The 27,945-nt window shown below is 41.4% G+C and overlaps 3 protein-coding genes across 5 annotated transcripts; 2 read left to right on the forward strand and 1 right to left on the reverse strand.

Moving 5' to 3' along the window:
- The first annotated feature begins 25 nt into the window (after positions 1 to 25).
- Positions 26 to 5,814, forward strand: ess2 (ess-2 splicing factor homolog). The gene is made up of 10 exons (XM_029709066.1): positions 26 to 470; positions 1,331 to 1,499; positions 1,611 to 1,700; positions 2,584 to 2,756; positions 2,934 to 3,051; positions 3,458 to 3,591; positions 3,755 to 3,857; positions 4,041 to 4,150; positions 4,256 to 4,371; positions 5,082 to 5,814. The coding sequence occupies exons 1-10, from the start codon at positions 333 to 335 to the stop codon at positions 5,359 to 5,361; spliced, it is 1,431 nt and encodes a 476-aa protein (XP_029564926.1). The 5' UTR covers positions 26 to 332; the 3' UTR covers positions 5,362 to 5,814.
- A 126-nt stretch (positions 5,815 to 5,940) lies between these two features.
- On the reverse strand, positions 5,941 to 7,226 carry LOC115159401 (testis-specific serine/threonine-protein kinase 1-like). The gene has a single exon (XM_029709068.1). The coding sequence runs from the start codon at positions 7,055 to 7,057 to the stop codon at positions 5,975 to 5,977; it is 1,083 nt and encodes a 360-aa protein (XP_029564928.1). The 5' UTR covers positions 7,058 to 7,226; the 3' UTR covers positions 5,941 to 5,974.
- An 874-nt stretch (positions 7,227 to 8,100) lies between these two features.
- Positions 8,101 to 27,810, forward strand: LOC115159410 (integral membrane protein DGCR2/IDD). Of its 3 annotated transcripts, none has more exons than XM_029709080.1 (11): positions 8,101 to 8,416; positions 19,696 to 19,728; positions 21,224 to 21,346; positions 22,769 to 22,855; positions 23,025 to 23,235; positions 23,348 to 23,424; positions 23,567 to 23,749; positions 23,969 to 24,172; positions 24,409 to 24,558; positions 24,784 to 25,020; positions 25,163 to 27,810. In XM_029709080.1, the coding sequence occupies exons 1-11, from the start codon at positions 8,335 to 8,337 to the stop codon at positions 25,387 to 25,389; spliced, it is 1,614 nt and encodes a 537-aa protein (XP_029564940.1). In that variant the 5' UTR covers positions 8,101 to 8,334; the 3' UTR covers positions 25,390 to 27,810. The 3 variants fall into 3 exon arrangements, with proteins under 3 accessions (XP_029564940.1, XP_029564939.1, XP_029564941.1); XM_029709079.1 differs by having other exon boundaries at positions 8,102 to 8,416; positions 24,406 to 24,558; XM_029709081.1 differs by lacking the exon at positions 19,696 to 19,728 and having other exon boundaries at positions 8,102 to 8,416; positions 24,406 to 24,558.
- Positions 27,811 to 27,945: the final 135 nt, after the last annotated feature.

Raw genomic sequence — 27,945 nt, forward strand, 5'->3', positions numbered from 1 at the left:
TGCAATATTTATTGGATGCCAACCAGCCTTATAACTCATCGAAGAAGAGTTTCGGATGAAGTCACGCAGTCGAGTTGTGTACGTTGTTCGCTTGAGGTTCCTTGATTAGCAAAACATTAGCTAAGAACTCTTGATAGTTTTACTACGCGAATTCAAGTAAGGTATTCACAGAGGTCTATTTTCAGGTGCTCTTTTGAGTTTATAACGGGATTTTTTTTATAATCCGTGTTTTTCCAGCGAGGTTTGGCTAGCTAGCTAGCTAGCTGACGTTAGCTAACAAACAGAAGCCAAGGCCCCCAGAGCATTTCTCTAGCTTCTAGTAGCCACCGACAATGGAAGGATTTGGAAAGGCGCTGATGTCTAGAACCCTTGTCCCAGCTAATCCTGTAACAACAGTTGCTCTTCGACAGCCACCCGAGGAAACAAAGAAAACAAATCGAAAGGTGCTCGATGAAGAGAACTACATAGAGGTAACGTACCATTGTGGAACAGACAGCTAAATTATATTACAGTAAGTAGTTAACCAGTGCAGATTCTATCCTAACGTTACCTGCAGCTGGTTTATAATGCAGTAAGCCTGTAGTGTTAGTGCAAATATGAGTTTTTTTTTTAAAGGTCAATACAGGTAAAGGTGATTAAACACACATACTAGTGATGTTATACACTATATACACTACACCTGATTCCCGGTGGCTCAGTTGGTAGAGCATGGTGTTTGCAACGCCAGCATGGTGTGTGCAAAGCCAGGGTTGTGGGTTCGATTCCCACGGGGGGCCAGTCAAACAAAAACAAATGCATCACTACTGTAAGTCGCTCTGGATAAGAGCGTCTGCTAAATGACGAAATGTAAATGTAGACACCCCTTCAAATGAGTGGATTCTGCAATTTTAGCCACACCTGTTGCTGACAGGTATATAAAATCGAACACACAGCCATGCAATCTCCATTGGATAACATTGGCAGTAGAATGGCCTTACTGAAGAGCTCAGTGACTTTCAACATGGCACCATCATAAGATGCAACCTTTCCAACAAGTTGGTTAATAACATTTCTGCCCTGCTAGAGCTGCCCCGGTCAACTGTAAGTGCTGTCATTGTGAAGCAACAACGGCCCAGCCATGAAGTGGTAGGCCACACAAGCTCACAGAACGGGACCGCCGAGTGCAGAAGCGCGTAGCGTGTAAAAATTGTCTGTCCTCCATTGCAACACTCACTACCGAGTTCCAAACTGCCCCTGGAAGCAAAATCTGCAAGAACTGTTCGTTGGAAGCTTACTTTTGACATTTGCCAATGACTTCCTAACTTGTTTTCATGTGTTTGACTTTCAACAGAATTTAGAGAAGATCATCCAGAGGGACTTTTTTCCAGATGTGACAAAGTTACAAGCGCAGAAGGACTACCTTGAAGCTGAGGAAAATGGGGATCTTGGGAAGATGAGGGAGATATCCATTAAATATGGGTCATCTTTAGCCAAGTCCACACCACTCTCCAATGCCCCATGTGAGTAAGATAAGTAAACTGTCCGCTCTACACTTTTTCGCATAATGCACTTGTTGTCTATGAATGCAGCAGTGGTGTTATACTAATATCATCCCCCACTTGATTGTTTAGATGTTACTCCAGCTTCTTTTGAGACACCAGAGGGTCGTCCTGGATCACCCTCTTCTGTACTGGGGAAAACCAAGAAAGGAGCAGACAGCGGTAAGTTCTTGTTCACTAGAGTGACTGAGAATGGCACTACTCAGTCTGAAGACACCGAACTTTAACTATGAAAACCATTACATTAGCTCTCAAGACTATGTAGAAAGTAGCTCTTCCTGCTGTTATGATCTAGTGGTCATTGGATTGTTGATTTATTATATAATACATTTTAGTACGGGTCCCCCATGGGAATCAAACCCACAACTCTGGCATTGCAAGTGCCATGCTCTACCAACTGAGCAACACGGGACATGGTACTATGTAAAGTTGATTTATTATATAGTACTATGTAAATAACTATTTATATACATGCATACATACATACATACATACATACATACATACATACACACACACACACACACACACACACACACACACACACACACACATTTTTAGGGGCTGGATCAGCTTTAATACTGCAGAGTGTAGCTTCCATCAATGTAATTGTCTGCATCACTTCCAATCCCCCATATTTAAAAATATATATATTTTCTCTTAACCCTACCACCTCTCCCCTAATTGGAGTAAACTGATGGACAACAACACTTTGGCTTCTACAACCAGTTTATATATACTATATACATTTTATGGACACAATGTATTTTACAATAGTTACCTTTTGTTTGTTTTTTAATCCCATCCTTCAGCTACCATCAACCCCTCTCATCTATCTCTGAAGACCATCCAGTTTGATTTGTTTTGCCATATATTTTAAACAGTGTTGTTTCACTAAAGTTCTGAACCTATATATATATTTTACATTAGTTATCTTGTTGTTTTTAATCCCACCCTTCAACTCAACCCCTCCTATCAATGTAACAAATGTAATTACAGCAATAATACTTCATCCCTGTGTTTGTCGATATTGTGTATTTTGTAGTGAATAAGGAAGGAGATGAGCAGGAGGAGAAAGAGCTGCCATGTCTTGATCGTTTCCTGGCTAAGAACACAAGCGAGGATAATGCATCCTTTGAGCAGATCATGGTTCTAGCAGAAGACAAGGAGAAGTTGAGGCATTCGTGGTTATATGAGGCGGAGGCTGAATTTAAACAGGTACACTTGGCGTAATCGCTCCTTTGATAGTTTGAACTCTCGTTTTGTTGATGTGAATTGCACACTACTCAAATGTGTAAGTATGTAATGCTCATGGAGTGTTATGTCTTGATTTGAAAGCAATGATATTTTTTACCTTCAATTAACAGAGATTATATAACAGCCTGTTGTTTTTAGCGGCATGAAGAAAACCTTGCCCTGCCGTCATCAGAGAAGCAAGCCCTTGAGTGTGTAAAGGCAGGACTAGAGACCTGGGAGTACAAAGCAAAGAATGCCCTTATGTACTATCCAGAGGGTGAGGCTTGATGTTTCCCTGCATGAGAAATGTTCCTGTTATCTTGCTTGATTATAATGTGCTCTGTATGAGGTGCATGAAGCCATGGAGTCACACCTGCCAACACCATGCAGTGCATTCTAAAAGGTGCTTCAACAAAGTACTGAGTAACGGGTCTGAATACTTATGTATTTTTAATACATTTTCAAATATTCTAAATACCTGTTTCGCTTTGTCATTATGGGATATTGTGTGTAGATTGATGAGGAAAGATGTGTGTTTAACCCATTTTTTTAGAATGAGGCTGTAACGTCACACAATGTGTAAAAGTGAAGGGATCTGAATACTTTCCCAATGCACTGTATGTGTAGGATGATTGAATTAATTGTGTTTGAGGTTGAATTACTTGAGTTTCTTTTTTAATAAGGTGTCAAGGATGATGACACCCTCTTCAAGAAGCCTAGGGAGGTGATTCACAAGAACACTCGTTTTGTGGGAGACCCCTTCAGCAAAGCCCTTAACAAATGCCAGCTTCAGCAGGCTGCAGCCCTCAATGCACAGGTAAAGTCCTTGTCTGACAAGTTATTGGTTTTAAGTAAATGGTTTTATCCTATTTTTAGTGAAGGGGTTTAAAGTTGAGAAATGTTAAGATCAGGGTATCTAAAGATCAGATGAAGTGGATTGATCCTGAATGATTTATCTGACATTGCTAGTGTTTCTCCAGTTCAAACAGGGTAAAGTAGGCCCAGATGGCAAAGAGCTTAATGCCCAGGATTCCCCTAATGTTAACGGATATGGGTTTGAAGGAACTCCCTGCCCTTCCCCAGGTAAGTATTTATGCTATGTTCAAGTATAGATCATTTTCAATATTATCAACTAGAAAATAACTATCAGAAATACTTAGATTTTGGGTAATAATGTTTTTCCAGCATTTGTTGATGTTGGAGGCTTCCATAAAACACTCAACTGCATAAAAACCAAACTCATCTAACCTGATATTGTCCTATCAGGTATGGCTGAGTCCCCCCTGATGACCTGGGGTGAGATAGAGAGCACCCCCTTTCGCTTGGATGGGTCTGACTCGCCGTTTCAAGAGCGGAATATCGGCCCATCGTTCAAGGTACAAGACGATGACTGACAGTTCTTTATTTCTGTTTTGCTGCGTTTGCTCCCCAAAATGGTTTGTTTGGAATAATTGATTAACCTGAGAGAATTTCACACACAGATTCCAGAACCAGGAAGAAGAGAGCGGTTGGGTTTGAAAATGGCCAATGAGGCTGCAGCCAAAAACCGGGCAAAGAAGAAAGAAGCATTGCGAAAGGTCACAGAAAATCTTGCAAGGTAAAAACTGATGGATGATTTACATAAGTGCATTGTTTTGGTCTTTTGTATTTAGCAAAAGCTGATGTTTTTTCATAGCTCATTTCTATGACCTCTTGTTATACATAGTGGTGTAAAGTACTTTTTGGGTATCTTTACTATTCATATTTTTGACAACTTTTTTTTTTACTTCACTCCATTCCTAAAGAAAATAATGTACTTTCTATGCCATACATTTTCCCTGACACCGAAAAGTACTACTACATTCTGAATGCTTAGCAGGACAGGAAAATTGTCCAATTCACGCTCTTAAAGGGAAAATCCCTGGTCATCCCTACTGCATCTGATCTGGCGGACTCACTAAACACAAATGCTTCATTTGTAAATTATCTCTGAGTGTTGGAGTGTGTCCCTGGCTATCCGTAAATTAAAAAGATAAAATAAAAAGTTGTGCTGGTTTTCTTAATATAAGGAATTCGAAACGATTTATACTTTTAATTTTGATACTTAAGTATATTTTAGCAATTACATTTACTTTTGATACTTAAACTAAATAATTTTAGACTTTTACTCAAGTAGTATTTTACTGGATGACTCATTTTCTATTACTGTATCTTTTACATTTACTGAAGTATGACAGTTGGGTACTTTTCCACCACTGGTTATACACAATTCTTAGTCATTTTTAAATGGTTGTATTAATTATTTTGGACCTAATTTCTGTCTTGCAGTCTCACACCAAAAGGCCTGAGCCCAGCATTGACCCCTGCCCTTCAGAGGCTTGTAAACCGGACCTCCAGCAAATACACAGATAAAGCTCTAAGGGCAAGCTACACACCATCGCCCACACACAGAGGAGCAGGCTCCAAAACCCCTCTGGGTGGTCCAGCCACTCCCTCAGGCACTCCGACACCAAGCAAATCCAGGACCCCCGCCTCCCAGGACCCAGCGTCCATCACAGACGACCTACTGCAGCTTCCCAAGAGGAGGAAAGCCTCTGACTTCTTCTGACCGTGGTGAAGCAAAATTGAGAAAGAACAGTTATCTTGAGGAAGTGAACTCAAGCAAATTACTGGCCATGGGGTGTTTCTTTCTACCCCACCCCATGCCCTCCCCCTGGATTTTATTGACTTGACTTTTATGACTGGAACAGTCTGTGCACAAAGGGCATAGAGTCAAAATGCAAACTCTGAATTCAAGGATAGTTGCAAAGCTCAGGTCATTACTGTTCTTAGGGTGTTGGAAAGAAAGGCATTGCATGTACTGTGTTAGAAACCTTCCAAGACTGGATTACTGAAGTCTGGGTTCCAGAGATCCCATAATTGTACATAGACTAAAATTATTAGAATTTTAGTGAATGTTACGATGAGGCCTCATTGGTTTTTGTAAATATAATGTTCATGTAAGCCTCTATTTTGTATGCCTCTTTCTGAAATATAATATTTCAGTCTTCAACCTAAAAAATGCCTTCGAGTGATTTGTTTGTAAACCTGAAATGTTGACACTCACCTTTTTATCATAGCAGACTCAACATCTGGAGAAATGTAACTAAGTCTATATGGTTAATCTTAAAGATGTATGCTTCATTTATTTGTAACTAATTTGTTGGAATAAATCCAGCATTTCAACATGAATCAGCAGGGATGTCATTCCTTGCATCTGGGGATGATTCTTTCTTGGTGTGCTTAGATGGTTCAGCTGCCTCTTTGCCCTCCACAGAAAGTTTAGGGCCCAATTCGGCCTCAACCTCCACTTTTGCCCCTTTCTTGTTCTCATTGCCATGAGGATGCTTACTACTTTCACCCTTCCTTTCTTTTTTGGAGCTAGCAGCTTCAGATGAAGGCCCATCTTCTCGTCTCTTACTACCATCATGTGATTTGGATTTTGACTGCACCCATACATGCTCAAGGATATCATCGACCTCTATCCTCTGGGCCACATCTGGGTTAAGCATGCGATATATCAGGTCTTTGCACTCTGTAGGGACAGTTTTGCTGCGTGGGAAGTCAACGCGATGCTCTTTCTGAATCTTCAGCATCTTCTTAATATTGGAGTCATCATAGGGCATAGACCCACAGAGCATGATGAATAGAACGACCCCCATACTCCAAACGTCATACACTTTGGGGTTGTATGGGAGCCCCTGTAATACCTCTGGTGCTGCATAGGCTGCAGAGCCACAGAATGTTTTGCTGAGAATCATTTGTCCAGCATCATCATAATTGATCCTCCTGGCAAATCCAAAGTCGGACACTTTGAGGTTGAAGTCTTTGTCCAATAGCAGGTTTTCACATTTCAGGTCTCTGTGAACAACATCTAGGTCGTGTGCAAATTGTATTGCAAGTGACAGTTGTTTGAACAGTTTTCTGGTGAAATCTTCGGGCAAAGCACCCCTGAATTTGATGAACTCTAGTAGGTCCCCTTGCACACCAAGCTCCATAATCATGTACACCTTCCCTTCTGAATTCTCGAATATCTCGAAGGTCTTGACGATGTTTCGGTGATTTAGGGATGCAAGGATCTCCAGTTCCCGCGGTAAGAACTTCTCCAAAAAATCCGCTGGCGCCTTTCTTCTGTTAATAATTTTGATAGCAACATTGGTCTTCAGACGCTCGGAATAAGCGGATTTTACTTTGGCGTATGACCCCTCGCCTAAACTGATGCCCAGTGTATATCCCCGTTTCTTCAGCACCAGTGAGTCATCCATGGCTAGTCAGACCCGAATTATTACACCATTATCGACACCATCATTATCGACACCATGTTGAACTCCGTTCATAGTTGAATATCAAAGATACACATGTGGTCAATGTTACTAACAGTCAATATTTTATCATCGTAAACGTAGGCAATTACGTATGAAGTGTGTTTCTATGATATACATTTGTGTCATAATGGAACGTTTAATTTCTCAAAAGCAGAGCCATTTATGTATGCCATAATGGTGCGTTCATGATAACTCGGTGGGGGAAAATGAGCTCGGACTGGGAATTTTCTTTTGAACGATCATTCAATTTGGAATTACTAATCGAAAACTCGGGCGTCATCCATTTTCATAAGGATTCATGACATTTTAATACCAATGATAAATATGTTTACAATACTTATTATAAAGGCGGTAATTGTAGTACTCATCACTGCATTTTCTACCAGAAAGTTGGTAGGCCTCTGATGTCACGTAGGTTGATACATTGCTATGTTTTCATATATAGAGCCCTGTAGCAGTCCCACGGTACCTAACATTATTACTAAACTTTAGACATACGATTACAACATCCGGTCTCAGGGATAGCCAACTCTGGAAATTCCTTTGGTCTTGCACCTTATTTGTGGAACAATCTTTTAAAAAGTTATTACATTTGATGTTCTGGTGCCTTTAGCAATTCAGATTACTGATCGATGTGTTTTTTTTTTTATTATCGTGTTTTTCTTTCTGCTGGCATTTATATTTATACTTTGTTTCTATTTTATGTAGTTAATGGCTCATCTGTAAAATAGACCTTGGTCTCTGTATGACTCCCTGATAAAATAAAGGTAAAAAAAAAAGAACAATTCTGCTGTCCATTAGGTTAAGGTGTAGCATTATTTGCAATGACTCAAAACAAACCGATTAATAGAAAATTAATACTGTATCACTCTGGACACAGGTTACTGTAACACATTTCGCATACAATAACCAATGACTATGACAATAACTTTAGAAAACTCCGCCTCCAACCCACCAGCTGATAGGCTTTGTGGCCGTTTGGGATTGTTGTGATGGGAGGACGGAGCCATCTTGTTTTTTTCCGTTCTGGAATACATTGTTGGACAGGCCGAATGAAAAACAGGGCTTAATAATGAGGATGTAGCTCGTTATCTACCATATATTTTCATATTTTTGAATGGCTAGGAACTACCTTTGGCGCTTATAGGTTCGAAGCAAACGTTGGATCTCGGTTTATTTTATTTCTGAGTAGAGGAGTTACTATGAATGGAGGATAAATGTTGCCAAAGGCTGACAGCAGCAGTTACGTCCTTCTCTCTTTGCTCTTCGTCCTCACTTTAACAGACCCACCACGAACAGGTAAGACCGGTGAAATGCAATTGGTTGTCAGCTAGCTTGCTTATGTATGTAACGTTATACCCGTGAGCTATGGTAGGCCTAATTGTACGGGAATTTAGCTAGTGTAAATGGCGTTTCTAGCTAGCTTATCCACTGGTCTCAATTTTTTGCCGCTGCCTTTGGTGAACAGAGCGCGGTGTGGGCTCACTAGCCCACTACTGCGTAGTTATCTAACGTAAATCATGTTATTTTACAATGAGTTATATGGCGACATTATTCAATATTGAGTTGTAACTAGTTAGCTATATTTTGCAGTTCCATCGTCGGTATGGTTAACACTTTGCAGGAGAGAACGTTTACAAGTTATAGTTAGCCTGATGAAAGTTTAGCATTAACGTTACTAGTTAGCAGCTTTAGTTAGCTAACGTCGTTAGCTGTAGCTGCGTGAATGTGGGTGCTGCACTTTATTTCCAGAACCCAGTACTAACAAGTCTTGTCACCATACTAGCATTTTGACTTCGATAACAGGTTTAGTATCACAATACTCGATACCACGGCAAACAATAATAGTCTCAGAATCGCACTTGAGCCAGACAAACTCAGCTTGTAAATTAGCAAACGTTACTGTTCTGGGCCTGATTATCGCATTACTAAAGTTGCACATGAAAACGCTCGTTATTTACCGAACGCCAGTAGAATAACTAGCTACGCGCGTCCTTAGACGCTTTCCCCACCTACCGGGTCACCACAGATCTCTGCTAAACATAAAATCAATATGTTTATCTGTCTCTGACCGCCGATCATTTTAAGAAGTTGATTACAAAGACAGTTGCCAATGACTTTGCAATTGTTAAAAACAAGCGAATAGTGCTGAGCAGTTAGTTTTTTTGAAAATCAGTTCGTTTCGATTATTAAAACATAATCACGTGTTCCGTTTCGATTGGGTTTAAAACAATTAAGTCCAATGATGGTAGTGACCGCCCATTGCTTATCACCATTAACCATTTATTTACATTACTTTACATGAATAAAATATTTCTGTTTTGTATATTACGTTTGTTTTATTTGATTACTTTATTTCATTCCAAGTCATCTGATCTCTATAGAGCTGCTGTCTGACAATCACTATTTTGTAGTTCTTCAAAGTAACCAAGGCATACTTTTTTTTTAACCTTTGATGACTGCATTCAGAAAGGTTACATAAGCATATATAATTCAACAATATTGAAATCAGTTTCATTTTCATTCAATTGAGATCTATTTTGCTAATTGTAGGCTGCCTACTGTCTGTCATTTTTACCTCTGTTTTATGTGTAACAACACGTGTGCAATGATGTGCCACAACTTTATTTAGTGCATTATTTTAGGGTAAACTAAGCATTAGCATAAGCCGCCTCAAAATTTGCAGCCATGGTAATATCTTTCTAGGAGCAGACCCATCGTCAGTATTGTGGGATAATTATAATGTTAAGGTAAGATGTGAATGGATAAAGCTGATCTGAGAGCAGCGCTGACTTTCTTTTGTTCCTATCAGTATCGACTGTATGTATGCCTCAACGACGCACTTAGTGAATGTTCTCACTGCTTGGTGTTTTGGCAAATGCATGTTAAGTCTTCGGCCATTGTTGGAACGAGGCATCGTTAAAACAATCGTAAGCCTAAATTCCATCGCTATCGGGAAACTGGGCCCTGTTCAATTGTTGGACATCTTTTGAGTTCAATATCATTACAGTGGACATTTTTTTACGTAATTTTTCAGACAGCCATTTATGCATTAATGAATCAATTATGCAATCATACAATCAATTTGACTTTGTTTTTACCAATCTAACTACATAACAATATGGTAAGCATTTTATTTGAATGGTAAATCTCTATTGATGAACAAGATATAGCCTATCCACAATACCGTTGAATGCATATTCAATAGGAATGCATGCACTGGCTTATTGAACTTGTTTTGGCTGATTACATGGGGCTACAGATGACAATCATTTTTCCTTCCATTGGGACAATTAATTGTTATTCTCTAGGCAAGAGGGGGTCGGCGATAATCTTTGGGAGAGAGACCGAATAAGTGAATTCATGTTTTTTTGTTGTCAATCAGCTTTGAAATCAATCAGCATATTTTGTGCTATGGTTTGCATATTATCGCAAAGTACTAAGGTAGTGAATTGATTTTAGCTGTCAGCTAACAAGGAAAGTTGGCATACAAAGCTGAAAGCTACTGGTATCAGTTTGCATTTGTGTTCTAGCCTGTGTGGATATTGTTTCGTTAAGTTTCAACATTTTTACACGCCGTGCCGTATTATTCAAGTGTTAACTTCTGTGTAGCATGAGTGAGGAGCTGACATGATGCAGCCCAGACTCCCAGTGAGTGAAGCGGTTCCTCAGGACCGGCTACAGTTAGCAATGAGTAAGTGGAGCAGGAACTGTGAGCTATAATAAGGGGTCGGCAGCGCTGATAAATGGAGCTTGTTCTATGATACATTTGACACAAGTACTGAAAGTAACACATTTTTCATGATCTAGTATCGAAAAGTAGAGAAGTTTCGGTTTACTGTGCAACACTACTAGCTAGCTATACTGAACAAAAATATGATCGCAACATGTAAAGTGTTGGGTTCATGAGCTAAAATAAGATCCCAGAAATTTTCCGTGCGCACAAAAAGCTTATTTCTCTCAAATTGTGTGCACAAATTTGTTTATATCCCTGTTGGTGAGCATTTCTCCCATTTGCCAATATAATCCATCCGCCTAACAGGTGTGGCATATAAAAAAAGCTGCTTAAACAGCACGATCATTACACAGGTGCACCTTGTGCTGGGGATGAAAAGGCCACTAATTTGTCAGTTTGTCACGCAACACAATGCCACAGATGTTTTGAGGGAGCGTGCAGTTGAATGTTTATTTTTCTACCGTAAGCCGCCTCCAATGTCATTTTAGAGAATTTGTCTGTACGCCCAACTGGCCTCACAACCGCAGACCACGTGTAACCACGCCAGCCCAGGACCTCCACATCCGGCTTCTTCACCTGCGGAATCGTCTGAGACCAGCCAACAGGACAGCTGATTCATCTTTTTTTTTATGCACAGAGATACTATGACAAAATCCTGAGGCCCATTTTTGGGCCATTCATCCACCACCGTCACCTCATGTTTCAGCATAATGCACAGCCCCAGGTTGCAAGGATCCTGGAAGCTGAAAATGTCCCAGTTCTTCCATGGCCTGCATACTCACCAGACATGTCACCCATTGAGCATGTTTGGGATGCTCTGGATCGACGTGCATGACTGCGTGTTCCAGTTTCCGGCAATATCCAGCAACTTCACACAGCCATTTGAAGAGGAGCGGGACAACATTCTACAGGATACAATCAACAGCCTGATCAACTCTATGCAAACGTGCTGTGTCGTGCTGCGTGAGGCAGATGGTGATCACATTAGATACTGAATGGTTTTCTTATCCATGCCCCTATCTTTTTTATTTAAGGTATCTGTGACCAACAGTTGCATATCTGTATTCCCAGTCATGTGAAATCCATAGATAGGAGCCTAATGAATTTATTTAAATTGACTGATTTCCTTATGAACTGTAACTCAGTAAAATCTTTCAAATTGTTGCTTTTTTGTTTTTGTGTAATTCGCAAGCTGCATTTCAGTGTGCAAACAGGCATGCAAAGCTAACTTTAGGTTGCTATGTCGCAGGAGCAACACAGGACTGGGCCATCTGCTGTTTTTTGTTAGCTATTGTTTCATTGTCCCAATAAGTAACCTAAAGATAATTTAGACTAGCTATTGTTGATTGTTGCCTTGAAACATTATTTTTGACCAAAAATAATGTGGACAAACCTTCAAATTAGTGGATTTGCTATTTCAGCCACATCCGTTGCTGACCGGTGTATAAAATCAAGCACACCGCCATGCACTCTCCATAGACCAACATTGGCAGTAGAATGGCCTTACTGAAGAGCTCAGAGACTTTCAACGTGGCACCGTCATAGAATGCCACTTTTCCAACAAGTCAGTTCGTCAAATTTCTGCCCTGCTAGAGCTGCCCCGGTCAACTGTAAGTGCTGTTATTGGGAAGTGGAAACATCTAGGAGCAACAACGGCTCAGCCATGAAGTGGTAGGCCACACAAGCTTACAGAATGGGACCACTGAGTTCTGAAGCGCGTACTGCGCAAAAATTGTCTGTCCTCTGTTGCAAAACTCACTACCCAGTTCCAAACTGCCCCTGTTCGTTGGGAGCTTCATGAAATGGGTTTCCATGGCCGAGCAGCCGCACACAAGCCTAAGTTCACCATGTGCAATGCCAAGCGTCGGCTAGAGTGGTGTAAAGCTTGCCGCCGTTGGACTTTTGGAGCAGTGGAAACGCGTTCTCTGGAGTGATGAATCGCGCTTCACCATCTGGCAGTCCGATGGACAAATCTGGGTTTGGCGCATGCCAGGAGAATTCTACTTGGCCGACTGCATAGTGCCAACTGTAGAGTTTGGAGGAGGAAGAACAGTCTGGGGCTGTTTATGGTTTGGGCTAGGCCCCTAAGTTCCAGTGCAGGGAAATCTTAACGCTACAGCATACAATGACATTGTAGACAGTTCTGTCCTTCTTGCTTTGTGGCAACTGTGTGGGGAATGCCCTTTCCTGTTTCAGCATGACAATGCCCCCTTGCACAAAGTAAGGTCCATACAGAAATGGTTTGTTGATGGTGTGGAAGAAATTGATTGGCCTTCAGAGCCCTGACCTCAACCCCTTTGAACACCTTTGTGATGAATTTGAACGTTGACTGTGAGCCAGGCTTAATCGGCCATTTTCAGTGCCCGACCTCACAAATGCTCTTGTGGTTGAATGGAAGCAAGTCCCCGCAGCAATGTTCCAACATCTAGTGGAAAGCCTTCCCAGAAGAGTGGAGGCTTTTATAGCAGCAAATGGGGGACCAACTTCATATTAATGCCCATGATTTTGGAATATCAGGTGTCCAAACACTTTTGTCCAAGTAGTGTATTTGTCTAACCTCATAAACCATCACCTGTTAAACTGCAAGTGGTGGAATAACCTATTATTGACTTAACCTCAAGGTTTTAATTTGGGGCTGGGTGAGAGCTTGATAGGGAAGGACATTCAACAAGCATGGCACTTTCACAAATAACTGATTGGCTGAGCGAAATTGATAAAGATTGTTGGAGCTGTTTTGTTAGACTTCAGTACTGCTTTTACGACATTGTCAATCATTGTCTGTGTTATGGCTTTACACCCCCCTGCTATATTGTAGATAGAGTTACCTGTCTAACAGAACTCAGTGGGTGTTCTTTTTAACCTCTCTAGGGTAGGGGGCAGTATTTGCACGGCCGGATAAAAAACGTACCCGATTTAATCTGGTTATTACTACTGCCCAGAAACGCCACAGATGTTTTGAGGGAGCGTGCAGTTGGCTTTGGATAGAAAACACCCTAAAGTTTCTAAAACTGTTTGAATGGTGTCTGTGAGTATAACAGAACTCATATGGCAGGCAAAAACCTGAGAAGATTCCTTACAGGAAGTGGCCTGTCTGACCATTTCTTGGGCTTCTACACTCTCTTTATTGAAAACTGAGGATCTCTGCTGTAACGTGACACTTCCTACGACTCCCATAGGCTCTCAGAAGGCAGCAAACTGGTGAATGATGTCTTTGCAGGCCCTGGCTGAAAAACACTAGCGCATTTGGATAATGGTCGATCAGAGAACAATGAGACTGAGGCGCGTGCACGAGGCGACACCATGTTTTTATTTTTTCGTCTTTGAACTAAAACAGGGTCGGAAATATTATTGCTTTTTTACGAGAAAAATCGCATAAAAATAGATTTTAAACAGCGGTTGACATGCTTCGAAGTACGGTAATGGAATATTTATAATTTTTTTGTCACAAAATGCGTCGGGCGCGTCACCCTTCGGATAGTGTCTTGAACGCACAAACAAAACGGAGGATATTTGAACATAACTATGGATTATTTTGAACCAAACCAAAATTTGTTATTGAAGTAGAAGACCTGGGAGTGCATTCTGACGAAGAACAGCAAAGGTAATCACATTTTTCTAATAGTAAATCGGAGTTTGGTGAGGGCCAAACTTGGTGGGTGTCTAAATAGCTAGCCCGTGATGGCTGGGCTATCTACTCAGAATATTGCAAAATGTGCTTTTGCCGAAAAGCTATTTTAAAATCGGACATAGCGATTGCATAAAGGAGTTCTGTATCTATAATTCTTAAAATAATTGTTTTTTGTGAACGTTTATCGTGAGTAATTTAGTAAATTCACCGGAAGTTTGCGGTGGGTATGCTAGTTCTGAAAGTCACAGGCTAATGTAAAAAGCTGTTTTTTGATATAAATATGAACTTGATTGAACAAAACATGCATGTATTGTATAACATAATGTCCTAGGATTGTCATCTGATGACCATCAAAGGTTAGTGCTGCATTTAGCTGTGGTTTGGGTTTATGTGACATTATATGCTAGCTTGAAAAATGGGTGTCTGATTTATTTCTGGCTGGGTACTCTGCTGACATAATCTGTTTTGCTTTCGTTGTAAAGCCTTTTTGAAATCGGACAGTGTGGTTAGATTAACGAGAGTCTTGTCTTTAAAATGGTGTAAAATAGTCATATGTTTGAGAAATTGAAGTAATAGCATTTCTAAGGTATTTGAGTAACGCGCCACGGGATTCCACTGGCTGTTGAGTAGGTGGGACGATTCGTCCCACATACCCTAGAGAGGTTAACCTCTATGGGACCGGCGGGACGAATTCGTCCCACCTACGTAACAGCTAGTGTAATCCTGTGGCGCGATTTTTAAAACGTTTGAAATGCTATTACTTCAATTTCTCAAACATATGACTATTTTACAGCTATTTAAAGACAAGACTCTCGTTAATCTAACCACACTGTCCGATTTCAAAAAGGCTTTACAACGAAAGCAAAACATTAGATTATGTCAGCAGAGTACCCAGCCAGAAATAATCAGACACCCATTTTTCAAGCTAGCATATAATGTCACATAAACCCAAACCACAGCTAAATGCAGCACTAACCTTTTATGATCTTCATCAGATGACACACCTAGGACATTATGTTATACAATACATGCATGTCTGTTCAATCAAGTTCATATTTATATCAAAAACCAGCTTTTTACATTAGCATGTGACGTTCAGAAAAAGCATACCCCCCGCAAACTTCCGGGGAATTTAAACAGTTTGCTAAATTACTCACGATAAACGTTCACAAAAAGCATAAGAATTATAGATACATTACTCCTCTATGCACTCGATATGTCCGATTATTTTATTTTTTTTTTTATTTTTTTTTTAAATAGCTTTTCGGATGAAGCATATTTTGCAATATTCTAAGTACATAGCCCAGCCATCACGGGCTAGCTATTTAGACACCCACCCAGTTCAGCCTTCACCAAAATCACATTTCCTATAAGAAAAATGGTCTTACCTTTCCTGTTCTTCGTCAGAATGCACTCCCAGGACTTCTACTTCAATAACAAATGTAGGTTTGGTCCCAAATAATCCATCGTTATATCCAAACAGCGGCGTTTTGTTCGTGCGTTCTAGACACTATCAGAATGCTAAATCAGGGTCGCGCGCATGGCGCAGAATGTGACAAAAAATGTCTAAATATTCCATTACCGTACTTCGAAGCATGTCAACCGCTGTTTAAAATAAATATTTATGCAATTTATCTCGTAGAAAAGCGATAATATTCCGACCGGGAATCTGCCTGTCTGTAAACAGAGGGAAAAACCGAAAGGCGGGGGCGGGGCAGGTCACGCGCCTTTGTCCTCTGATAGACCACTTAGCAAAAGCTCTCGTGTGTTTCAGCCAGGGCTTTGAATTACGTCATTCAGGTTTTTCCCGGGCTCTGAGACCCCATTGGAGACGTGGGATGTGTCACGTAACAGCAGAGATCCTGAGTTTTTGGAAGAGATGTCAAAGAAAGCAAATAAATGGTCAAACAGGCCACTTCCTGTAAAGGAATCTCTCAGGTTTTTGCCTGCCAAATGAGTTCTGTTATACTCAGACACCATTCAAACAGTTTTAGAAACTTTGTTTTCTATCCATATATAATATAATAATATATGCATATTCTAGTTACTGGGTAGGATTAGTAACCAGATTAAATCGGGTACGTTTTTTATCCGGCCGTGTAAATACTGCCCCCTAGCCCCAACAGGTTAAATAATGCAAAAACAAAGTGTTGGAGAAGAAAGTAAAAGTGCAATATGTGCCATGTAAGAAAGCTAACGTTTAAGTGCCTTGCTCAGAACATGGGAACATATGAAAGCTGGTGGTTCCTTTTAACATGAGTTTTCAATATTCCCAGGTAAGAAGTTGTAGTTATTATAGGAATTATAGGACTATTTCTCTCTATACGATTTGTATTTCATATACCTTTGACTATTGGATGTTCTTATAGGCACTTTAGTATTGCCAGTGTAACAGTATAGCTTCCGTCCCTCTCCTCGCTCCTACCTGGGCTTGAACCAGGTACACATCGACAAAAGCCACCCTCGAAGCAGCGTTACCCATGTAGAGCAAAGGGAAACAACTACTCCAAGTCTCAGAGCGAGTGACGTTTGAAACGCTATTAGCGCGCACCCGGCTAACTAGCTAGCCATTTCACATCGGTTACACCAGCCTCATCTTGGGAGTTGACAGGCTTGAAGTCATAAATAGTGCAATGCATTGCGAAGGGCTGCTGGCAAAACGCACGAAAGTGCTATTTTCAATAAATGCTTACGAGCCTGCTGCTGCCTACCATCGCTCAGTCAGACTGCTCTATCAAATCATAGACTTAATTATAACATAATAACACACAGAAATACGAGCCTTAGGTCATTAATATGGTCGAATCCATAAACTATCATCTCGAAAACAAAACGTTATTCCTGTTACATTGCACAACCTTCAATGTTATGTCATAATTACGTAAAATTCTGGCAGATTAGTTCGCAATGAGCCAGGCGGCCCAAACTGTTGCATATACCCTGACTGCGTGCAATGAACGCATAATGACACAATTTCACCTGGTTAATATTGCCTGCTAACCTGGATTTCCTTTAGCTAAATATGCAGTTTTAAATATATACTTCTGTGTATTGATTTTAAGAAATGCATTGATGTTTATGGTTAGGTACAGTCGTGCAACGATTGTGCTTTTTTCGCAAATGCGCTTTTCTTAAATCATCCCCCGTTTGGCGAAGTCGGCTGTCTTTGTTAGGAAGAAATAGTCTTCACAGTTCGCAACAAGCCAGGCGGCCCAAACTGCTGCATATACCCTGACTCTGTTTGCAAGAGAAGTGACACATTTTCCCTAGTTAAAATAAATTCATGTTAGCAGGCAATATTAACTACATTTACATTTAAGTCATTTAGCAGACGCTCTTATCCAGAGCAACTTACAAATTGCAGGTTTAAAAATATATACTTGTGTATTGATTTTAAGAAAGGCATTGATGTTTATGGTTGGAGCAACGTGTACCTAAGTGATTATATGCAACGCAGGACAGGCTAGATAAACTAGTAATATCATCAACCATGTGTAGTTAACTAGTGATTATGATTGATTGTTTTTTATAAACTTATCTTATAAAAAACAATCATAATAAGTTTAATGCTAGCTAGCAACCTACCTTGGCTTCTTACTGCATTCGCGTAACAGGCAGGCTCCTCGTGGAGTGCAATGTAAAGCAGGTGGTTAGAGCGTTGGACTAGTTAACCGAAAGGTTGCAAGATCGAATCCCTGAGCTGACAAGGTAAAAATCTGTCGTTCTGCCCCTGAACAAGGCAGTTAACCCACCATTCCTAGGCCGTCATTGAAAATAAGAATGTGTTCTTAACTGACTTGCCTAGTTAAATAAAGGTCTAAAAAAAATTGGCCAAATCGGCGTCCAAAAATACAGATTTCCGATTTGTTATGAAAACTTGAAATCGGCCCTAATTAATTGGCCATTCCGATTAATCGGTCGACCTCTAACACGGAGAGCTAATATTACTAGTATGCATGTAAATCTCATAGCTCAAAGTGGAGGAGAGATTGACATGCTGAATGCACCAAGGTGTCTGTTTTAAACTACTTGCACACAGCTTGGACACCCATGCATACCCCACAAGACATGCCACCAGAGGTCTCTTCAATCAATAAAATGTATTTAGAAAGCCCTTCTTACATCAGCTGATGTCACAAAGTGCTGTACAGAAACCCAGCCTAAAACCCCAAACCGCAAGCATTGCAGGTGTAGAAGTACATTGGTGAGGAAATTCCCTAGAAAGGCCAGAACCTAGGAAGAAAGCCTGGTTCCTCTCTAGATATGAGGGGTGGCTAGTCCTCTTCTGGCTGTGCCGGGTGGAAATTATAACAAGTCCAGAACAGACTATGGGAGGCGCACAGTACTACATAGAGCCATGGCTACATGGAACTCTATTCCACATCGGGTAACTGATGCAAGCAGTAGAATCGGATTGTAAAAAAAAAAAAAACGGATAAAAATGCACCTTATGGAACAGCAGGGACTTAGAGACGCACACATGATAAAACACGCACTCTACACACGTGCACATGGATGTTGTATTGTAAATATGGGATAGTGGAGTAGTGGCCTGAGGGAACACTAAATGTATTGGGTAAAGTGTTATGAAATGTAATATATAACTGCCTTAATCTTGCTGGATCCCAGGAAGAGTAGCTGCTGACTTGGCAGCTAATTGGGGCCTTTAATAAATACAAACACGGGTGGTTTTGGCCGACTTGCTTAGTTGTGAATAGCCTAGGCTACATTATTTATTTATTTATATATATATATATATATATATATATATATATATATATATATATACACACATACACACACACACACACACATGCGCATACATACACACACACAATGTATGGCTAAATTCTTTGCATCCATGTAAACGGGATGTTATTACAAAAAGACAGAACAAAAATGTTCAACATTTATTGGAAGAGTGGGTGGTCCTGGTGACTTTTGTGTCAACCCAATCATCAAAATAACAGATGGTTAAATACCCAGAGTTTCCTCGGTTACATTGATCTTTGCTCAGCAATGGTATGTAGTGAGTGCGACGTGAAATACGAATGACATTTTCTGTAAAACGTTTTTTCACATGTTGTCATTTCTCTGTCATCATACAGTTCACTACAAACTTTTCCCTTCCCTTTGTGGTGGAACATTCCAAACTGGGAATTTTGAGATTCAAAGGGTTAGTTCATCAGAAATTGCTTTTTTGTTTTGTTTCAGGTCCACGGCTAGCTCTGGCAAGATTATTGTCAGGTAAGCAGCATCTCCTCTTAGTGCAGTGGATGTATAGGTCTGCCAGGCTCCAGCTATTTGGGTTACTCATCTCGATCCTCAGCTTGTGCCTCTGTTGAATTTTCCCATTCACAGCAGTGCTTTGTTTTTCCATTGAACTCAGATATTTACTCTTAACATTTTTTTTTTTTTAATGCATTCAACTCCTTTAACAATATTGAACTACCTTCAAAGTATCCAGTTTGATTGTCTAGAAGCCAGGCCTATATCTTCTCAGGGCCATAGTGAGAAGAGTTCTAACTGCTTTAGAAAGCTAGGCCTAATACCTTCTCACAGGAGAACCCCTGATGCTGTGGCACGTCTCATGTTAATCACACATGGCACAGAGACGCTGACCCACTTAACTCTGCTTCTCTGTTACTAAGGAATATACAGAACTGCCAAAATAAAGGAAACGCCAACAAGTGTCTTTAATAGGGCATTGAGCCACCAGAACCGCTTCAGTGTGCAATGGCATAGATTTGAAGTGTGTGGAACTCTATTGGAGGGATGCAACACCATACTTCCACAAGAATTTGGTGTTTTGTTGATGTTGGAAAACGATCCCAGACGCGCCAGAATCTCCCATAAGTGTTAAATTGGGTTGAGATCTGATGACTGACACACGCACACCCTTTAAACCCCCTATGCTCCTTTGAGATCCCTCTCTTCTAGCCATTGTAGCCAAATTTAATGGGCAATTGGGCATTCTTATACATGACCCTAAGAATGATGGAATGTTAATTGCTAAATTAACTCCGGAACCACACCTGTGTGGAAGCACCTGCTTTCTAAATACTTTGTATCCCTCAAACATTTTATTTTATTTTGGCACTTACCTTTATTTTAGTGTCTAGCCATAAATGTATATAGTAGGCCTATGTCTTGTCTTAGACTATATCTTTTTTGTTTATAGAGGCCTATTTTAGGTAATTGTTATGCCCTGATACATGTCCCTCATTTCTCCTGTTTCTCATATTTTTGTTTCTAAGCACAGTTCTCAATAGCACTCACAATGATGACCCCTGTTTGTTTCTAGTTATACGGATTTTCATCTTGTTTAATAGCTAGTATCTGCTCTGATTTTTATTTTAACCACCAGACCTGAATTGAACTCCGTCAGAATACTTGAGAGAGTGCTGCATAACTGAATTCCAATAAATATTTTGTGTTTTTCCCTTGATGCTTTCTTTTTATTAATTTTGTTTTGCAGAAACCGTTCATTATTTTAAGCATTGGTTGCATTGTTAATGTAATGTTTATGATAAATGGTGAAAACCTTATTTCTTATTTATCATTAGACAGGGGCAGGTGTCTAAGTAATGATCCTAAAAGCTGGAAATGCTCAATCTTCCATAGACTCGTGTTTTTATAGTTGGTAAGCAAAACTGAGAGACCAAGAGCTGTGTTGCAGTGGCCATGTCAAAACTACTGGGGGCGCTGTGTGATGTTAGCCTCCCTCTGTGCTGTGTTTCAGAGCTGCGCTGCAGCCCTGGGCAGTTTGCCTGCCTCAGTGGGAAGATGCAATGCATCCCCTTGTCCTGGCAGTGTGACGGCTGGACTGCTTGTGAGGACAAGAGCGATGAGTTGGACTGCCCCCGTGAGTAACACCTCTTCAACCCTGTATACCTAGACCTCATCCTGAACTCTAGTCCCCCTCCCTAACAATCATGATACTCTGTTCATTTATATTGTGTTGCATGCTCCAAAGTGAAGAACAGAGAATTCTTACATTCCCCACAATACTATAAGGCTCATCTTGAACAGCAGTCAGAGCAGCTCTAGATTTCTTAGAAAACAACTTTCTAAATGTCATGGGAACCAACAAACTCATACGTGCATATGTTTTGTTAACGTCTTTCATTTAGAGCTTTGTTTTTTTGATCAGTTTTGGGGAGATCAAATAAATAAAGTCACATGCGCCACATACAACAGGTGTAGACTACTGTGAAATGCTTACTTACGAGCCCTTTCCCAACAATGCAAAACATGTAAAAAAAAGAATTTGCAAACAAAAATGGAAGTTACACAAATAAGGCCAAATACAAGGTGTACCAGTACCGAGTCAATGTGCAGGGCTATGAGGTAGATGTAATATGTACATGTAGGTAGGGGTTAAAGTGACTATGCAATCAGGATAGATAAACAGAGTAACAGCAGTGTATGTGGAGAGTGTGAGCATGTGGGTAGGGTCCAGTGAGTGAGCATAGTCCGTGTAAGAGAGTCTGTGCAAATAAGGGTATTAAGTCTGGTTAACCATTTTGATTAACTGTTCAGCAGTCTTATGGCTTGGGGGTTGAAGCTATTCAGGTGCCTTTTGGTCCTAGACTTGGTGCTCCGGTACAGCTTGTTGTGTGGTAGCAGAGAGAACAGTCTATGGCTTGGGTGGCTGGGCTCTTTGCCAATTTTTCCGGGCCTAACTCTGTCACCGCCTGGTATAGAGGTCCTGGATGGCAGGGAGCTCGGCCCCAGTGATGTACTGGGCCGTCCGCACCACCCTCTGTAACGCCTTGCGATCGAGGACTGTGCAGTTGCCATACCAAGCTGTGATGCAGCAAGCCAAGATGCTCTCAATGGTGCAGCTGTAGAACTTTAATGTGGTTAGATATTGCAGTAGTAAGCGATAGAAGGAAATCCTATTGTTTCCACTACATAATTCCTGAACTAGCACTGATCGCTGGCTGCATTATAGGAATTCTGGGAAGGATTTGGTACACACACAGCATCTGACCTCATAACACGGCCATCTTGTTTCATCTGGACTGTGTGCATATTACATTATTTGATAAATTGTAGCAAAAGCAGTCAACATTTGACTTTCTTGTCACGAGAAATAACTAATGTTGATGACCTGTGACTGGGCTAAAGGCAGTTTCTCCATCCCCTAATAAGAAGTTCCTTGAGTCCAAACGAAGTTGTCTTCAGAAGGTTTTTTTATGATCTTCAGCCAGTAGCCACTACATTCCTTTTATTGAAACACTGCTTACTCTGGTATCTCTCTCTCTCGGATCCTCCCTTACAGCCATGAAGGATGAGACGTTTCACTTTGCCAATGAGTTTGACCAAGTGGAAGATGTCATCGGTGTGGCCCAGCCTATGCGCTTTAACAGTAAGACCCCACCTAACTACCTCCATCAGTCATTCACTCAGTACTCATCTAAGATGAGCTAGAGATTTTAAAACAATATCTAAACTACTGGAAGTGTTGCTAAAAGAACAGATGGAAAGCTTTGTTACTGGACACTGGAGGAGCGCTAAAGCACCTTTCCCCTCCACAGAGAAGTGCCCAAGTGGGTGGCATCACTACGAGAAGACAGCCAGCTGCTACAAAGTATACCTGAGGAACGAGAACTATTGGCAAGCTGTGGACACATGCCAGAAAGTCAATGGCTCGTTGGCGACTTTTGTTACCAACGAGGAACTGCAGTTCATCCTCAAGATCGAGGTGGATTTCGACGAGAAAGTGTGCGAGCGCAGAGACCAGTGCAAGTGAGTATGTGTTTGCTAAGGATGGGTTACATGACGTGATATAGTGTTGATCTGAAGGCTGATGCTTTACTGTCCCATAGTCATTATTTCATCCAATTTCTCTCTGATTCAGGTTCTGGGTGGGTTACCAGTATGTCATAACCAATCGGAACCATTCACTGGAGGGCCGTTGGGAGGTGGCTTATAAAGGTGGGTGCAGTTAATATGAATAAAAATAGGCAAAATGGCGCAGTTGAACTCAAGGAGCACTCATTGTCATGCTCAAACAACCAAAGCAATAAACCTGTATTTGGTTTAGGTTCATCTTGTTCCCTTCTCTGTTCCTCTTCAGGGTCGATGCAGGTGTTCCTCCCCCCGGAGGGCCTGACTAAATTTGGAGAGTCATCTCCCACTCAGGACAACGTATTCTGTGCCCAGCTGCAGCGCTTTCAGATCAAGAGCATGAACGAGCGTGGCCTTCACAGCTGGCATGCCGAGAACTGCTACAAGAAGTTCCCTTTCCTGTGCAAGAGGAGTATGTCTGCCCTTATTAAAACCCAATGACCGATGCAGCTTCACAGGAGATCAAAGTGTAGATGCTCAGTGGAAATCTGGTTGTTTGAGTCATAATTCTGTATCAAAAATATTGGGTGCTGTAATGCGTATGTAAATTAGGGAAGTCCAGCATCCTCAGTTAGTGTAGGTATAGTTTTTGTTTGGTTCTGGTTGTAAACCTTTTGATTTTCTTTAACAGGGCAGACATGTGTGGACATAAAGGACCAGGTGGTGACTGAGGGGTACTACTTCACGCCTAAGGGGGAAGACCCGTGCCTGAGCTGCACATGTCACGACGGCGAGCCAGAGATGTGTGTGGCCGCACTGTGTAATCGGCCGGAGGGCTGCAAGCACTTCGGCAAGGACCCCAAGGAGTGCTGCAAGTTCACCTGCCTGGACCCAGGTACTGCCTAAATACTCACACATTTCCCTATTTAATAAAAAAATAAATAGAAACTATGGATGTTTGTGAATGTCCCACAAGGTGGCGCTCTTAACACATCTCACTTGTCATGTGCCTCAATGTTTGTCCCTGTAGTTTCAGAAGATGTAAGTAAAAGGACAAAAGTTGAGAAACGGTTGTATAAAATTAAGAACATTTGAATTGTATTAAAATGTGGACACTCTGTCTTTCAGAAGGCAGCAACCTGTTTGACTCCATGGCCAGTGGGATGCGTCTGATCGTCAGCTGTGTCTCTTCCTTCCTCATCCTCTCTCTGCTGCTGTTCATGGTGCACAGGCTCCGGCAGCGAAGACGCGAGCGCATCGAAACACTCATTGGAGGAAACCGTAAGCAGCATATAATCGCATTCATACGAACAACGTATGTCACCAAGCTCACTGCCATCCCTTGAAAAAACAGCCCTTTTTGGCCTTTTTAACAAACCCGGAACACCTCTCCTAGCTAGCCTGTATTAGTCTCGGGTACTTCAGTGTATTCACATTTTATTTGTGAGTATCCGTCTACATTGGTTTCAATTAGTGGAAATGTTGTCTCCTTCTCTCTATCCTCAGTGCATCATTTCAACCTTGGGCGGCGAGTCCCAGGCTTTGACTATGGCCCAGATGCTTTTGGCACTGGTCTCACTCCCCTGCACCTCTCTGATGATGGAGAGGGAGGTGCATTTCATTTCCAGGAACCTCCCCCACCCTACGCTGCCTACAAATACCCAGACATCCAGCACCCAGATGACCCCCCTCCTCCCTACGAAGCCTCCTTCAACCCCGACAGCTTTCTCTATATGGACCTGGGTAGGCCTAAAATAACTTATGGACCACCCTGTGTTGTTACTGTGATTTACTCACTTCCTGTGATAGAACAGTTGTGATTATTATTAGATACAATGTTACGTATCTAGCTGTTTCTGAACCCTGTCCTCACTGTTCTCCACAGCACGCCATGGAGTTCAGATGATCCCAAGTCAGATGAGGGATGTGGTAGATGCCATGACAGATGCCCCAGCCCCACCTGTCCCCGAGCCAGACTCTGTGCCATTGTCCTCCCAGGAGCGGGAGGACTCCATCGACAGCAGTACCCTCCTGGTTGAGCCTGACGGCCACGCCCCTGACTCCATGCCTGCAGACTGCAGCAGCAGCTCATCCCTCAGCACCATGGTATAGGACTGAGATGAGGGGAGGGGAACTGCTACGTCTGGACCCACAGATTGAGAGAGGTGGACAGTGTCAGACGGGTCCATCATATGGAGGGTGGACTGGAGCGGACTGGTCCATTAGTTAGAGGAGAGGGTGAGAAGAGACTGGAATGGCAATAGATAGAGGGTAGAGACTATCAGGATGGATTGAGGGACCAGTCTACTCCTTGAGGTGTGCAGCGGTGAGGAGAATCGGACTGGTGTGTTTCTTAAACAGGTGAACTGAAATCGGTCAGGTGTCTGTCAGTTCAACTTGGAGGAAATGGTGTGAAGCAGACCACTTTACTACAGGTGAACACAGACCGGTGAAGAAGGATCTTGACGACTGATTATTCTGTACAGAGAACTTACAGCACTACACCGGGCCGAGGAGGTTGAGTTTCCGCTTCTAGTTTTCATTGGACAAAGCTTTTCAATTGTATTGTTTGAGCTTGATGCTCCAGATTGCCCCTGATGTAAGTACTCCCTCAGGCATTACACCAGGTAATAATGGAGGGGGTAGATGGCTTGCATCCTTTTGCTTATATCCTGGAGGCAGAGCTTGGATTGTCATTTGTTGGACTTAGAGAGCATCACACACAACTCGAAGCATCGAGTGCTTCTGCTCTCCCTCCCTACTAGATCTCCAAGTCTCCTCCATGAATGAAATGCATTCTTTTTCCATCACAAGCACCGCCTCCGAACTGGGATTTCTGCGCTCTCCAATCAATCTGATATGCTAAGACGTCTTCCAGATTGATGGCACACATTTGAATAGGAAAATGAAAGGTTCTGCTACAAAAGGTTTTTTAACCTTGCAAAAATCTTTAGGTACGGTTAGTGTTAGCTCCAACTAACACACTGCTATTACTTTGTTTTCTGAGGTAAATGCTACAACTTTTCAAACAGTCTTGCTACAGTATTGAATTTCATTTTATGAGTTCTAATTGAAGTAGGTTGAGTATTGTGCCCTTTTCTTGGGTAAGAAGTAGGCTGTGACTTGTTTGTTGTGGGATCTGAACATTGATGATGGGTCCCCCCCACCTTAGTCAATGAGTTCACCTCATGAAAGAGAACGTCAATGAATGGTGAATGACGGTTTGCTTTTCAGTTGTTGTAGCTCCTAGCGATGTGTAAGGGTAACTTACCATTTTATACCCCCTCATGAAATTTGTAAAAGTAAACTACTTACACTAAAAAAGTGTTCTCATGAAATGATATTAACAATTAATACTAAATGAATTCTGTCTTCAACTGTCTCTACGTGTGTGTGTGTGAGGGTTTATGTACACATTCATCAATTCTCATTTTTGAAAGCCATTGGATCTGCTGTATTTCTTTTCTTACCAATGTACATTGTCATGTCAGTGTATTTAAGATTCACACTATAACATGACATTGGGGATTTACCTGTTTAGGTTTTAGTAGTAGCCTATATGGGATTGAGTGGTCAACCCCCTTTCTTCTGTTTCATGATGACGGACAGGAAAGTCTAACGCGGTAGTGAAAAAGCTACTAGGAAAACCACAATTTGTCCCCATTATGACAATCATTCTATACACTCCTGATGTATATACTGTAGACCTGTGTGAGCCATGTTGCTTGTTCACATGTGGCATTGAATGGTCATCGGAGTAGGAAGGCTACAATGCCAGGCCTATGAAAGCACAAAGGCCCCTATGAGGGTTTTGGACTCAGTTTAGTTCAAGCCCTTACCAGCCAGGATCTGCATAGCATGGTCATCTATATGGCTTTAGTCTATCACCAGCAGCAATGAAATGGTTGAAGATATATCTTGAGAATTGCAGCTTTGTGTTTTATGTATGGTTGTATGTAGCATTTCCTTTTTTCTCTCTTTGGTAGGTCTCAAGTTGTTTTGTATTACATATTTTTTTTTTTTTAGCATAGACAATCCTGTGGATTATCCAAGGAAATCATGTCTTGAATTGTTAAAAAAAATAAACTTTGGTGTGTGCATGCATGTTTGGGGGTCAGATCTCAATATTTGGTTTGAGTGTGTTTTCAGCTTGTTTTAGGGTCTATAGTGCATGTTTTAGTCTTTAGGCATGCTGAGATTTCCAACACATTTTATCATTTAAACAAAGTTCTGCTCATCGTTGCCCAGGCTTAGCTCAGAGGCTTGCCTACAGGTTGATGTAGATAAATGCATTGGAACCCCTGCTCCAACCCCAACTGCTGGATTTAAACTGTAGTTGATTTTGTTATCGACATGTTCAATGAGTTAGAACATGTCAAATGCAACCGTTGATACATTTAATTGTATTCTCTTTAATTTCATAGCTTTTAAATTGTAAAATTTTTGTTGCTTCTTTTGCAGGGTGCTTTTATGTATTTTTCTGAGGTAGATGTACATCTAACCAAATGCCAAATAAATTGTATCATGAAGGACGGATGCCTGTTGTCTCAATTTGGGTAAGGACTCTGGGAAGGTTAAGCCTGTAGTTTTAGCAGAGAACTTGAGACAGATGGTTGACTGCGCACTTGACTGCAGTGGGTGAATAGGGCTACCTGCTTCTGCCTACGC

Source organism: Salmo trutta, chromosome 23 (genome assembly GCF_901001165.1).
Source record: "Salmo trutta chromosome 23, fSalTru1.1, whole genome shotgun sequence".
Taxonomy (NCBI): domain Eukaryota; kingdom Metazoa; phylum Chordata; class Actinopteri; order Salmoniformes; family Salmonidae; genus Salmo; species Salmo trutta.